Raw genomic sequence first — 14,701 nt, forward strand, 5'->3', positions numbered from 1 at the left:
GATCATCATTAGTCCTCAGCAGGCGGACTGGGGAGCCAAGAATAATGATGTATCGTTTGGGGGATGGGAAAACATCTTCTTTTCACATTCCTGGGGTGGAAATAACATAATAGGCCTCCTTAGGGTCAGTTGCCTTTCAGATACTGTCAAGTTTTAGGAATTCGGAAATGTGACATTTGTATTGTATAACAATGCATTAGGTTTTCTTTATCCGTCTCATTCGCTTAAACTCCAAGTTGAATGAAGGACAAGTTCAGGTTAAATGGGTTAAGTCCAGTTCAGTTTTGTTAAGTCTGGTTCAGTCCAGATGAATCCAGGCCAGGTCAAAGTAGTCCTGACGGTGCTCCTTTTGAAAGTGACAGCGTATTATTACTGTGTATTCTTATTTTTTAACTCTTCTATTTTCAGCAACAGTACTCAGTGATATTTACAGTTGAAATTGATGTACGGTACAGAGTAGAACATTTGCTTTTGTTACATAGACATATTTCAAAAACAAAAAAGAACAAACAACAGCATTTAATCTTTGACATTATTCATAATCTATTATTGAACATCACACAGTATAAAAGTGCATTCCAGCTGAAAATCCAATCCCATTCTTCTCAAGACCACAGTAAGATTATTTAAGGGCAATCACAGGTGTCTGTGCTGGCTGGGTCTGACAGCATCAGTCTGTCCCAGAGTTCTTGGCTGATTAATGGATGTTATGATTGAAACAGGAAAGTATTCAGTGGCAGAATTGATTGCCAGATCGGATTTCTTAAAAAAATATGCAGACTTGGTCCTCAAGACATTTTGATTGAATTCTGAGGCTTTTGCATCAAAGAAAATATTCAAATGTCTCTTTTTTTAAATAATCAATAAATAGGTGGTTTAGTTTTTCATCACTCAACAAAACACAGGGTCGTTTTGTAATTTACTACAAATACAATCAAAGCCTCGTGGTACTAAGGGAGTGTTCTTTGTGTGTGTGTGTGTGTGTGTGTGTGTGTGTGTGTGTGTGTGTGTGTGTGTGTGTGTGTGTGTGTGTGTGTGTGTGTGTGTGTGTGTGTGTGTATGTTTGTAAACATAACAACTCTCTACTAATCTGGAGAAGTTCATATCCCTTAAATCATTTAAACTTATCATGTCTATTTTACGGTGATCTTACTCCAAGGGGAATAATCTTTTTCATGATTTAAATGATTCATTGTTTTCATTTGGAATAAAGTAGTGAGCTGAATAATTCACTTTTCTTACTCTGCCGATGGAATAGAAAAGCCACAGTTTTTGTACAGTCATCCCTTGACTCTTTTTTTTCTTTTTCTTTTTCTCTCTCTTTCTCTCCTTCTTTATCAATCTAGCTCTCTATCCCCTTGGTCTTGTACATATAATACAGCTTTCTTTCTCCCTTGTGTGTTAGCCTACTTTTCATACTCCCCTGTTGAATGCATTGTCTAGCACACAGTCCCAGAAAACTAACATTAGCTGTGCTTTCATTCCTTCCTAATTTCTATGCAAAGTCCACACACACACCACACAGTAATCACACTCACTCACGCACACACACACAAAGAAACTTACCCACAAATACAAAGAGACAACAAGAGACACACAGACGCTTTCACACATACACTCTCTCACTCTCTCTTTCTCGCCACCCTTCTGTTTCTTATTCTATATGTGTCAAGAGCAGAATTAATCTAGTCTTGGATGCTTCAGGTTGTTTTTCTTTGTCCGAAGCATTTAACAAATGGTTGCTGCTTAGCGGAGGAACAGCGTGCACAGTATCTGTGTCTGTCCTCACGCGCTTCCGCTTTTCAGCACTTATTGCTTTAAATTACATCAATCACTCCCTCCCCTGGCCTCGCCTTTCCTATCCTCCCTTTGCTCGTTTTTCTCTGTCTCTTTTTATTACTTTGCCTCTTCATCTCTCTCTCTTTTAACTTCTCTTCCCATTATTCTATCTGTGGTTGCCTTTTAATCTTCCTCCCCTTCTTCTTCTGCTCTTCCTCTTCACTCCTCAGTCTGTCTTGTCTCCTGCTGCCTGGTTCTCCTTCCCACCCTCCTCTTTCTGGTTCTCATTTTTGTTGCTCTCTCCTCCCTCTTTCTCCTTATCCTCCTCTTTCTCTTTCTCCCTCTCTCGGAACAGCTGGGCCAGCTTCTGGAACCGTGGCCCCCACTCCTCCAGCCCTCCTCCCCACTCCTCCTTCTCCGCCTCCTTCTCTCCTTCACTCTCCAGGGAGCTGAGGGAGCCAGCGCGCGACCCGGTGCCCTCAAGACCGTACACCTGCACCGAGTCATAGGGTGGCTGGGAGGGGTCAAAGGTCACCTGGGCCAGACGCAGGCGGAGGAACTCTCCCACTCTGAGGGCGAGGGAGTGACCTCCCAGCCCTGGAGCCCCCCTCCCCACTTCCATCCCCGGGACCCACCCAGCCCCGTACCCCATCAACCCCCCGTACGCCCCCCTGGCCTGCCCTGGGAAGGGCAGCAGCTGGGGGGTCATATCCCTTCGCCCTAAGATATAGCCCCCCAGACCCACCCTGTCCCGCCAGTCAGACATAAAGCCTGTCCCCTCCGGATACATTCGCCCACAAGTAGTCCCGGTCAGAGATATCCCTCCGCCCTCCCTGTCTGGCCTCGCCACCACAAAGTTGCTGCCCATCTCCAGGCCTCCTCTCCCCAGACTGCCAGGGTAGTCCCTCTGTCCAGACGCCTCCCCCTGCAACACGGTGGCGTAATTGCGAGCTGCGGCCGAGGATTGCGACTGGCCATCAGAGCCGTTGCTCTGGCCAACACCGGCTCCAGCAGAGGAGTCGGGCTCATTACAACCAGAAGCGTTGCGTTTAGGGGACAGGCCAGCGCGGGAGGCCCTGCGGCCAGCCAGGGGCAGGGTGGCCGTGTCACACATCCAGCCGCTGGCGCCGTGCACCTGGCCCACCATGGAGCCGGAGCGGGTCAGAACCAAGGTGTGCTCCCGGGGAAGGTTCTCAGACTGGACCTGTAGGGGGCGGAGGTGAGGAGGAGTGGGTTCAGTCCGGGGCAGGGGAAGGGTGTAGCACTGTGGCAGGTTAAGTGGGTTAGATTAGGCCAGGAAGGGGAAGGACGTTTCAAGGTGGAGGGAAGTGTGGGTATTGTAACGAGGTTGAATAGAGAAAAGTGGAGGATCAGAGCCAGAAGTGCGTGGTGAGGGGGGGATATGTGAAAAAGAAAGAGAGAGAGAGGTAAGGGTGACAAAGGAGAGGACGGTGGCAAAGTTAAAGGGGTTCCCAATCCAGCGAGCAGAGACAGGCAGAGGGAGGAGAGACAGGCAGAGGGAGGAGAGACAGGCAGAGGGAGGAGAGACAGGCAGAGGGAGGAGAGACAGGCAGGGGGAGGAGAGACAGGCAGGGGGAGGAGAGACGGGCAGAGGGAGGAGAGACAGGCAGGGGGAGGAGAGACAGGCAGAGGGAGGAGAGACAGGCAGAGGGAGGAGAGACAGGCAGGGGGAGGAGAGACAGGCAGAGGGAGGAGAGACAGAAAAGTGAGAGAAGGACAGAGTGACAGAAAGAGATTTGAAAAGGTAAGAGTGGCAGCAGAGGTTAATTAAGCACTAGAATGAGCTAACACTGCACTGTGAGAGGGGGATGAAGAGAGAAGAGGAGACCGAGAGACAAAGTGTAAATAAGAAAAGTTCCAGCATTTTTTGTCTGTGAACAAACGAAAGAAACGGTTGAAACTCGTTCTCCATCCATCCACCCATCCATCCATCATCTTACCCATTCTCCATCCAGACAGTGGCTCTGCTGGGGCTCATTGCTCCCCTCCGTGCAGTTGCTCATGGCTCCTCCCCCTCCTCCCCTGTCTTGGCTGTCATTGGTCCGTGGCGTGCCTCCATCCGAGGTGCTCACCCCACTCTGGGGGGCCGTTCCATCTCGGCTCCCCGTGCGGCTCCCCGTGCGGCTGCCCGCGCTCAGGTCTGCCGGCCCTACGTAGACGCTCCCGGGCTCCAGCTGCCCAGCCATGGCCGCCTGGTTCTGGATGACCAGCGAGTGGTCTGGTTGGCCCCCAGGGAAGCGGTAGGCCAGCTCAGCCATGCCGGGCTCGAACGGGGGCCCCGGGGCCCGCCGGAGTACAGGCAGGGTGTGGCTGCTGTAGCAGAGCCGTCCGTAGAGAGCCCCTCCAGGGCCGGAGTAGGCCGGGTCCAGGGCCGGGTTCTGGGCCCAGCTGTAGGCTCGCGCCTTGTCCTGGGCCTGCTGGGCGTAACGTCTGGAGGGGACGGAGACAGGTATCCATGATCTGCTCTTTCCAATCGAAGGGATACACACCAAAGAATAATCCAACTAGACACGTCAGATTTACATGTCGTCGGGGCTGGCGGCTCAATGTGAACGATTACAACTCATTTGCGTGTCCATGCAGGTTATTATGGCACAGAACATTGGTAAACACGCCGATAAAGGCTCACACTCACAGATCACACTCACTGCAGAGTGTGGATAACTATTAGGGTTTAAGTGAGTGTTGCACAACAAAGTGCCCCTTCAGGAGAAGGGAGTCTGAAAGCTCTTCATTCTGATCAGCATCGGATTCAGTTTGGGGTTTGGAGTGGATCAATGACTTAAGTGGATCAATTAAGGGCTATTGAGACACGCTTTCACTGACTCTCAAAGACTCCAATAGACTTGATTACTTTCATCAGCGTTCAAACAGGGCAAATCAATTCTGTTTCCTATGCAATATTTAGTAATGCCTCTGCTATTGCTACAGTTTACGAATAACACACACACACAAACTCTACCTATCCACTCCTAAACAGTTTCAAAGACCCAATGTCCTACTTCCACACACTAAGGGAAACAGATAATATCCTAAACACACCCCATCCCTCTCGAATCACACACATACACAACTCTCTACTCACTCACACACACACACACACACAAAACTGTCTTCGCGCACACGCCGCACTCACATGTTCCTGCTGTCCAGGGTGCGGTACCCCCGGCGGGCGCTGTGGGGGGCGCTCTGGAGCGCGGCGATGTCGAAGGCGGCCGTGTCGGCCTCGCCGCCGCCCTCGTCGTCGTAGGTGATGATGTTCTCCCGCACGTCGTCCTCCTCCAGGGGAGAGAGGGAGTCTCTCTTCTGTCTCCTCAGGGAGAGGGACAGGGCGCTGACAGCTACAGAGGACACAGGGACATAGGGAAGGAGTGGGAGGAGAGATTTGAGGTTGAGAAATGCTAATATGGCATCTCTGGGCATGTGTCCAACCTGCAATTATCCCACAGACAGCCAGTCAGACAGCCAGTCAGTCAGACAGCCAGTCAGTCAGACAGCCAGTCAGTCAGATGGAAAGGAACTTTTTCCCTACCTATCATCCTACAAGACATTCGCTACTGCTAATAAAGTGCACCAAGTCTGAAAGTAGTCTGAAAGTAGTCCACTACGGGGAGATTGGCATGTCATTGGGGATTTACCCAGCTACCTAGTTCCACTGCTTAAAAGTGACATTCCAGAGTTGCCTCACCGCAGCAGAGGTTCGATGACTAACTCTATTTCTGGGGGTGTCAAGACTGAGAAACCAACTTCTTCAGAAGTATTCTCACTCTGACCCATAAAACATCCAGTATAAAGTACATATATAAATAACTTTACATATAAATATATTACCGTTGTAGCTACTGTTTCATTTATCCTAAACTGTCTCACCCAGTAGAGTGGCCACGCAGGCCAGGATGGCCAGCAGGGCGGCGGTGCTGAGGCCAGGAGACGGGGAGGAGGACGGCTGGGGCACGCACACCGCCTCTTTCTCCCACTCCCACTCCCCCGCCTCGGCCTGCCTCTCCTTCTCCCCGGCGCGCGCCCCCCCCCTCAGGCAGGGGCACACGGACACGGTGACGGTGGCCGTGCTGGTGAGGCCCGAGGTGCCGTCCCGGAGGACCAGGGGCACGTACAGGGTGAGGGAGGAGGAGGAGGACGAGCGGGAGAGGGGCTGCAGGGCCGAGAGCAGCAGCAGGGTGGCCGTGGGACCTGGGGGAGGGAGCGCCTTTCACAATCTTTATGGGCACTCGAGTCAACGTTCAATCGCGTACCCGTTCCATAACAACACAACACATCATAAAACCTTCATAGAAAGAAGTAGTGAGAAAGGAGGAGGGGGAGAGAGAGAGAGAGAGAGAGAGAGAGAGGTGGGGGACGGGTAAGAGGGATAGACACGAACGAGAAAAGACAGAACAGATAAAACATGAGCATGACAAACTCGAGGAGCTAAATCTAAATAAATTGAATTAAACCTCTACGATCACATCCTCTTAGCACAGTGTAGCATAGAGCAGTGGAGCACATAGGAGGGAAGAGATGGGAACGAGAAAGAGAAATGGGGACGGCAAACAGCAGAGTAAACAAAAGGGATGGGGATAACCGAGTAAACAATGGAGCCACCGGAGGAGTGAGATGGATGGTGGAGGAAGGTGGCACCGACAGGAAGAGAGAGGGATCGAGTGTGTGAGGAGCGGAGATAGAGGTATTATGGGGAAGGAGATCTGTTGTGTGTGTGTGTGTGTGTGAGCGGGCACTGCACGTGTGTTTGGAAGAGGGAGAGAGTGAGAGAGAGAGAGAGATTGAGCGAAAGTATTGTGATTGCCCACCTCCGCTGTCCCTAACAGTGAAGTTGAGGGCAGTGCTGGACTCTGGAGGGATGCTGAAATAGACAGCGCTGTCGTTGCCGCCCTCATCTCGATCAATCGCCCGCAACACCTGCACCACCTGAAGGAGAGAGATAGAGACAGTGAGGAAGGGGAGAACCACAGAGAATGAGAGGAGCGAGCCAAGAAACAGAGGAGGAGAACGGGCACAATGAGGGGGGAGAGAACTTAGAGAGTCAGAGGATAAGAAACTGGGAGGAAAAGAAAGTGTGGAGCGAAAGAGACCGAGAGAGGGAGAAAGAGAGAGAGAGACAGGGAGACAGGGAGAGAGAGAGAGAGAGAGAGAGAGAGAGAGAGAGAGAGAGAGAGAGAGAGAGAGAGAGAGGGAAAGAGGGAGGGAAAGAGAGAGAGGGAGAGAGAGAGGGAGACAGGGAGAGAGAGAGAGGGAGAGAGAGGGAAACCGAGAGAGGGAGAGAGAGAGAGAGAGAGAGAGAGAGAGAGAGAGAGAGAGAGAGAGAGAGAGAGAGAGAGAGAGAGAGAGAGAGAGAGAGAGAGAGACGGAGGTGGGGTATTGCACATATAGGGAGAGGATTGTGACAAGGCATAACTTAGTAACCATGTTCTGTATTTTGCTGAAGGCTTGTCTGAATAGTATCTAAACAAACTCAATGCATCTAAGTAAAGTACACTTCTGACTTAAAAGGCATTGTTAAAATCTGAACATCCTGCTTTGACTAGTCAACCTACTGTTTACTTAATGTTCTGAAGAAGAATACGTGCTTTGTACAGAAATGTTCATGTAGTAATACGCCAATTTCTTCCACAGCAGAAAGCAGGGAGGGACTCTAAAAAGCCACCTGCTGTTTCTTCCCAAGCACATCCCTCTACAGCACTGTTGAGTCCTGTATAATAGAGTGTACAAGAGACAGTACTGTAGAGTACTGTATAATAGAGTGTACAAGAGACAGTACTGTAGAGTACTGTATAATAGAGTGTACAAGAGACAGTACTGTAGGGAGTCAGGTGGCTGAGCGGTGAGGGAATCGGGCTAGTAATCCGAAGGTTGCCAGTTCGATTCCCGGTCATGCCAACTGATGTTGTGTCCTTGGGCAAGGCACTTCACCCTACTTGCCTCGGGGGGAATGTCCCTGTACTTACTGTAAGTCGCTCTGGATAAGAGCGTCTGCTAAATGACTAAATGTAAATGTAAATGTACTGTAGAGTACTGTATAGATGAGAATACTGAAGAGGGTTCTATAGAAAGTACAGAGGAGGGCCAGAGTGTAGGGATTGACATCATCAAGTGTTTCCTAGTTTCTTTGTTTTCACATCCTCAAACTAATTGAAGATAAAACTGTGCTCTTTTATTATTTCTTGACAGACGGTTGCCATAGATACACAGACTAGGCAACGGCAAGGTAAATAAACCTGCCAAAACATGATGAATAAATCAGTTACGAGTTTGAAGACATCCTCTTGCTAAATATTCCAAGTGATGGTAAACAGGAAGGAAGCACAATCATGTGTGGTGAGGAGTTGGGTCACAGAACTCATGATGTACTTCCATACTACCACACACACACACACACACACACTTACACACACACACACACACACTGACCTGTCCGGTGGCTGATGAGTCACACAGGGCCGTAGTATACTGCCTGTCCAACTCGGGCGCATTGTCATTCAGGTCCAGCGTTTCTATGGCAACCACCACCCTGGACACCTGGCCTGGGTTATCTGAAGGGGAGCCAATCAGGGACAGCTGTGTCACCAGAACATTCTAAGAAAGCTGCCACTCAGACTGATGTCTCATGTCTTTGCCCTTCTGTCCAGGCTGGCACATCCCAGGTGTGGTGGAGACCTAGTGTGTAGTATCGAACTGTACTATAACCTACTACAGTCTTTACTATATACTACACTAAAGTATAATAGTACTTGCAATGCCACATCAAATCAAATCAAATCTAAGATCAGATATCTTTTTATTAAAATCATTATATTTGACATGGTAAACGGTGCTGAAAATCTTTATTAATGTTTACTGGCATAACACACCAAGGGCGTCAAAATGTATTATTTACAAATTCTTAAACTGTGTTTGATTGAGCTTGTCTGGCACAAAAGAGTGGATGGAGCCATTCCAAAAGGGTGAAGGCCCCCCAATCTGGCACAGGCAAGCAGACTGGAGGTAAATACTGTTTGACCCAGGTCTGAAAACAGCCTTTATTTCTGTTGGCTGCTGTAGCTGTAGTCTGGCCAGTAGTCGACTATTTTCACATCAAACCTTGTTTCATGACAGCAGCCTTTTCACACAGAGACTGTGTGTGTGTGTCTCTGCGTGTGTTTCTGTGTTAGTTTGAGACAGAGAAATAGGGAGAGAGAATGAATGAGAGACAGCGAGGCAGAGGAAGAGAAAGAAAAAGGGAGAGAGGGGCCGGGGGGGGCGAGACAGGATAGGAAGAGAAAGGGAGAGAAAGGGAGAGAGAGGAGAAGAACCAATCTGCATGCTAAGCAAATTGAGGAGGCACAGTGTAAATGGATTGGAAAGGAGTCCCATTCTGCATTCAAACACGCACACAATGAACGCGCTCTCACGTCGCCACTAGGTTGGACAGAACTCACATTCTGGATGGCAGACATACATTTTGTGGGAAGCTCTCGCCCACAGTTTGGGTTGCAAACACACAGACATGCACGGAAAACACAAACACGTCCTCTCTTTCTCGCCCTCTCTCTGGACTGTGTTCACACAATTCAAGCTGCAACACCATGTTATGGATTGGTGCCATTGGTCCACACTGCTGAAATTGAGCTCCTTCCATAATGGCAGTGAGATATGCCTTTGGCTACAGCGCTCCAGTCAGCCAGTGAGTGCCAGTTATCAACACTGCCTCTAACAGTCTGTTGACTAGATAGAGCTCATTATTCAACTCTGGCACACCCATTACTTCAACTGAAGGGGAGCTCACACAGTTGACACAATTACACCTTAAGTACAGACCAACACTGTCAACATACTGAGTAGGGCTGCAGTGAGTTTATGCTGTTCAAGCAGTCATTTGGGAGTGTGAGAAAATGGGAACTATTATTCAAGTGTCTTTTTTGCTAGGTGTCTAGATCATTCTTAATATTTGACATTGGGTTTTATTCATTTAGCAGACTGAATTGCGAGCACTGCATTGAATGAAAAGGCTTTTTGGGTGGGCGTGCTGGAGGTCTTGTGCACTCAGCCTGACCTCTCTGCGTGGCGATGATGGTCACGTTGTGCCACTGCTCACGCTCGCGGTCCAACTCCATCGCCGTGGTGATGAGGCCAGTGTCCGGCGTGATCCGGAACAGCGCTTCCGGGTCTGACTGGGGATCAATGGAGAACCTGAGGTGCGGAGGGGGTGGGGGGTGATAGAGAGAGAGAGAGAGAGAGAGAGAGAGAGAGAGAGAGAGAGAGGGAGAGGAAGCAATAACGATGACATGATTCAAGTGACTGCGGAATTAATAGTAGAGATTATCGTGGTCGATACCAACTCATTTGAAGCACTGCTCATTATCTGAATAGTACATGATTTTTTATCTTTCCATAGTTCATCTTTCCACACACACATGCGCTTCCACAAACACAAATACACACAGACCCATACACTCACTCACACTCGCCAAGTGTGGTAAAGATTCCCTTCCTCGGGCCACTGTGTTATATATCGGTTGCAGTGGAAGAATGCCCTCTGCTCTGCGCTCAATCTCTCCAGACCACACAGACACAACCCTGGGGGGCAGGGAGCACCCAGGGGGGCAGGGAGCACCCAGGGGGGCAGGGAGCACCCAGGGGGGCAGGGAGCACCCAGGGGGGCAGGGAGCACCCTGGGGGGCAGGGAGCACCCAGGGGGGCAGGGAGCACCCAGGGGGGCAGGGAGCACCCTGGGGGGCAGGGAGCACCCAGGGGGGCAGGGAGCACCCAGGGGGGCAGGGAGCAGCCTGGCCACCCCAGCACTCAGGAGGGTCCTCTTCAGCTTCGACGCCTTGCTCGAGGGCACGGCGCCGGTTGACATATGAAACCGATCGCACCTGACCTCCGACCCTCCTCTCCGGCCTGTGGCCCTCCTACCTGATGTTGTTGGTGAGGCCAGTGTCGGGGTCGACGGCGCTGACCCGGCCCACGGTGCACGCCGGCGGGCAGTTCTCCGACACGTCCATGCGGTAGCGGCTGCGGGAGAAGCGCGGGGGCTCGTCGGCGTCCAGCACGCCCACACGGATGGTGGCGCGGTCCTTGAAGGGGCCACGGCGCAGGAAGCGGGGGTCCACCAGAGGGTTGAGCACCTCCACCGAGAAGGAATAGGAGCTTCGGCTCTCGTAGTCTACAGCCTGAGGAGAGGAGAGAGGAGCGGAGGGGCGGGAGGAGAGGGGAGAGGAGGGGAGGAAAGAAGAGGAGAGAGGAGGGGAGGAGAGGGGAGGAGAGAGGAGGGGAGGAGAGGGGAGGAGAGGAGAGGAGAGGAGCGGAGGAGAGGAGAGGAGAGGGGAGGAGAGGAGAGGAGAGAAGAGAGGGGAGGAGAGGGAAGGAGAGGAGAGGAGACGTTTATGTCACATTAGAACAGCTAGTTGTTTCCTTGTTGCTGTAAGAATGGCATTATTGTTTGTCTTTTACCAGGACCACGATGCCTGGTTTTACTCTTACTCAGCAAAACTAAATGGTTTTCTATGTCACACATAAGTATTACCTCCGCAAAATAACATTTTGCACCATGAGATTGAAAACAAAATGATACTGACGTTTAAGTGTTGGTTTTGACACAAACACGACATCGCTGTGGTTACAAGGGAGCATGCCATGACAATGTTGTTCCACTCATTGGAATAGCAAACCCAGTCAGACAGATTGTTTGAGAAGGGGTCCCCTTGCTCTAATATCATGGCATTGCCACCGAGAAGTTATGAAGCCTATTTGTCTGAGGTGTCTTTGCGATTGCTGCTGCCGTCTCCACAGCAGGGTACCACTGGAGCAGGATGAGTCTGGCCGCCTGTGATCAGGTTTGCTGTTTGGATGATTGCTACTGGGGGCCGGTGGCTCCACTCAGCTCAGCACATCCCACTGCTGATTAGATTTCGGTGACTGTCGTGTTTCTGTCGGTTACAAAACATCTCCAGGGCCCCTTCCTGCCTTCTCAGACCAGGCTGTTTGGATGGGTCTCGATATTAATGAGCGTTGGTGTGGGTGGGGGCAAGTGGATGGGTATAGAACCATGTTGTTTGAATGCAGAATAAGTACAACAAAAGATTTGCCTGAAAATAGAGGAACGTTCTCTAGGTGAGAATATTGATATTTTCTATCTTTTGCTCTCTCTTTCTGACCTCTTCCCTTCTCTGTTCTTCCAGCCAAAAAGCTTAGGATTGTCTTACAGAAAATATGTCATCTTTACAGGTTATAAATATGCAGTGAGAAACGGGGGATTGAAGGGCACAGATATTGAAATTCAAGAAATAGGGGCACATCCCTATGCCTGAGAAAAAAGTGAGGGAAAATGTCAGGGAGAGAGAGAGATGGAGGCTGAGGGAAAGAAAGAAAGAACGAGGGAGGGGGGTAGACAGAGAGAAAAGGCCTCTAACAGGATCCCATTAGACGGCGAGAGAGACAATCTGTCTGAGGAGGAGAGATGTCACTTACACTGTGAGCACACACTCATCACCCCCTCCCTCCCTGCATCTAGTACTCCATCACCCACTCCCCCCCTCCCTCCCTGTCTCCCTCCCTCGCTCTCTCCAGCACTCCATCACGCTCTCCACTCTCCTGCGAGTGTGCGCAGGTCCATCCCTGACAAGCAGAACACACACTCATCTCTCTCCCTCACTCACTCTTTGCCTGAGCACTTATCACACCCACCTCCAGTTTTCCTCTCACCCTTCCTCTTCCTATCCATCTCTCCCTCTCGCACCTTTTCCCCTCTTTTCTTCTCTCTATTTATTACTTAGTTTAACCTTGTACTGCCCTACCATGTTCTCATTCTTTTGAAAGATTTTAATTCCTCCTTTCTACCTATTGCCTTCTTTCGCAGTTCACGTAATTAATCATCTCACCTCTATGGTCTAGTAAACACACATAATATATCTTACATGGAGAGTGTGTGTGTGTGTGTGCACAAGTGAGCCGTTTTAAATGATCTATGCAGCCTTTGTGTGTCTGCAGCCTCTTCTCCGTCCTGTAGTTGAATGTGCAAGTCAGGGTTTTACTGCATGCATGATACAGTAACTTAGGGGCTTTCCTTCCCTGCTGAGCTATGCTTTGCTGTGTGAGAGGCCACTCTGCACATTAAGATGAAATGTCTGGGCTTGATTGTAGACCTACAATAGCACTGGAATATTCTGCAGACATGTAACTGCAGCCCTGGAAGAGTGAAATCTTTCAAAAACACCCCCACCCTTCTCTGTTCTACAATTCTCTATTTCCATGTTCTCACTCATTTACTCTCTGTCTCTCTCTCTCTCATTTCAGTCATTTTTCCTGCCCTTTCCTTTTCTCTCTTCCTAAAACTAGTTCAGATGTTCCCCTCTCTTTGCTTTTGCAATGTTTCAGTACACATAGCTCAACACATCTGCTATCTGTACTCTCCCTCTCCCCCTTTTTCTCTCTCACTCTCATCCTCTTTCTATCTATCTGTCTGTCTGTCTGTCTGTCTGTCTGTCTGTGTCTCTCTCTCTCTCTCTCTCTCTCTCTCTGAGGAGGAGATTAGCACAATCTCTCCTCTGCGTGAGAAAACAAACACAGATAATCCTCAACGCGCTGCTAGCGGGTGACCGTGGATTAGCTCCTATGTTTAAAGTGAGAGCCGATGAAAATAATGGCCAAGAAGCAGAATCCTACTGTCCCCAGGTGGAATGAGAGTAACACAAATAGCTGTCTTACATCCGCCGTACACCCACTAAAACATTCCTCACATGGAATTTGGTGAATTGGAATGTTTGGTCTGAAGGTATTAACGACGCAGCTGTGCTGCATCAGAAGCAGTTGTTTGCTGGAGAGATGTGTAGCAAGCTGATGGGTAGCAAGCTGGTGCCAGACAAAACACTTAAGAGAAAGCTTGCTGTAATGTCCTCTCCTTCCGTCTCACATACTGCATAAACACACAAACACCATGCATACTGTGCACAGACACACAATCAAGAACACAGCCAATCAGTGGTGTAAGCCGAGGTTACCCTAAAATACCTGGATTGGAACAGGATTCAGTGTTAGCACCCCTAGAGGTTAAAGTTGGGATTTACTTTTGAAATCCAATTTGACCTTGGTTCTATAATTAAGGGCACTTTCTTTGTCTCTGTATCTGTGGCCAGAAAATTCAAAGCAATAGATGGGATTTGTGAGTCAGATTGGATTCAATCTGAAAACAGAGCCATTCAAAACCACCAAAATTAGATTACATTCCTGCCAAGCTCAAATTGGATGAGATAAACAGATCTTCACTTCAATCAGGATAAAAAATCAAAAACATGTTGTAAAATATTTAAGGTTCAAATCTGGATGGTTTTAAACCCTAAACTGGGGATTATCTTAATCCCAGTAGGAGGGGGAGTTCCATGTGGATTAGACATATGAGAGGCCTCATAGCTGAATGTTCACCAGAACTTAAACTGAGATCCAGTCATGAACCCAAACCCAGCTGTCAATAGCAGTACCTAAATGATTTATGAACATGATGATTTGGCCACTGGGTGGCAGTATTGCAGAGCAATGACATCCTGTAGGGCTGTCATTAAACTTATTCAATTACCAGATGCATGTGGTGTGACCTGTTTTACCTATGGTTTTATACATCAACACCAACCGTGGGGAAGTCAGAGAAAACCTTCACACCTCCACACAAAAGCCAAAAAGAAAAATGGACATCGTTGCACCTTCAGGGTTACATATAACAGATTAGACGTGAAGATAGACTGCAGCATATTCTCAGTTTCAATCTCAACATCCATTTATGTTTGGATTCAGGTGACAAGACCAGACCCCATCTTGGTGTGCCCTCCAGAACCCTTCTGAGAGTCCGACTCTCCCTGGGCCCTGGGAGCTCAGAGAGGAAAAGAAGGGGTCAAGCACCGCCTGAGGATGAATG

The 14,701-nt window shown here is 49.3% G+C and overlaps 1 protein-coding gene across 1 annotated transcript in view; it reads right to left on the minus strand.

The window, feature by feature from the left end:
- Positions 1–2,005: 2,005 nt before the first annotated feature.
- The window catches only part of LOC136958845 (cadherin-24), a 45,583-nt gene continuing 32,887 nt past the window's right edge, over positions 2,006–14,701 (minus strand). Inside the window, 9 exon segments of the mRNA XM_067252960.1 lie at positions 2,006–2,983; positions 3,741–4,230; positions 4,937–5,141; positions 5,671–5,766; positions 5,821–5,991; positions 6,609–6,726; positions 8,227–8,348; positions 9,848–9,984; positions 10,711–10,967. Coding sequence (XP_067109061.1) covers positions 2,006–2,983; positions 3,741–4,230; positions 4,937–5,141; positions 5,671–5,766; positions 5,821–5,991; positions 6,609–6,726; positions 8,227–8,348; positions 9,848–9,984; positions 10,711–10,967 — 2,574 coding nt within the window.

This window comes from Osmerus mordax, chromosome 16 (genome assembly GCF_038355195.1).
Source record: "Osmerus mordax isolate fOsmMor3 chromosome 16, fOsmMor3.pri, whole genome shotgun sequence".
NCBI lineage: Eukaryota > Metazoa > Chordata > Actinopteri > Osmeriformes > Osmeridae > Osmerus > Osmerus mordax.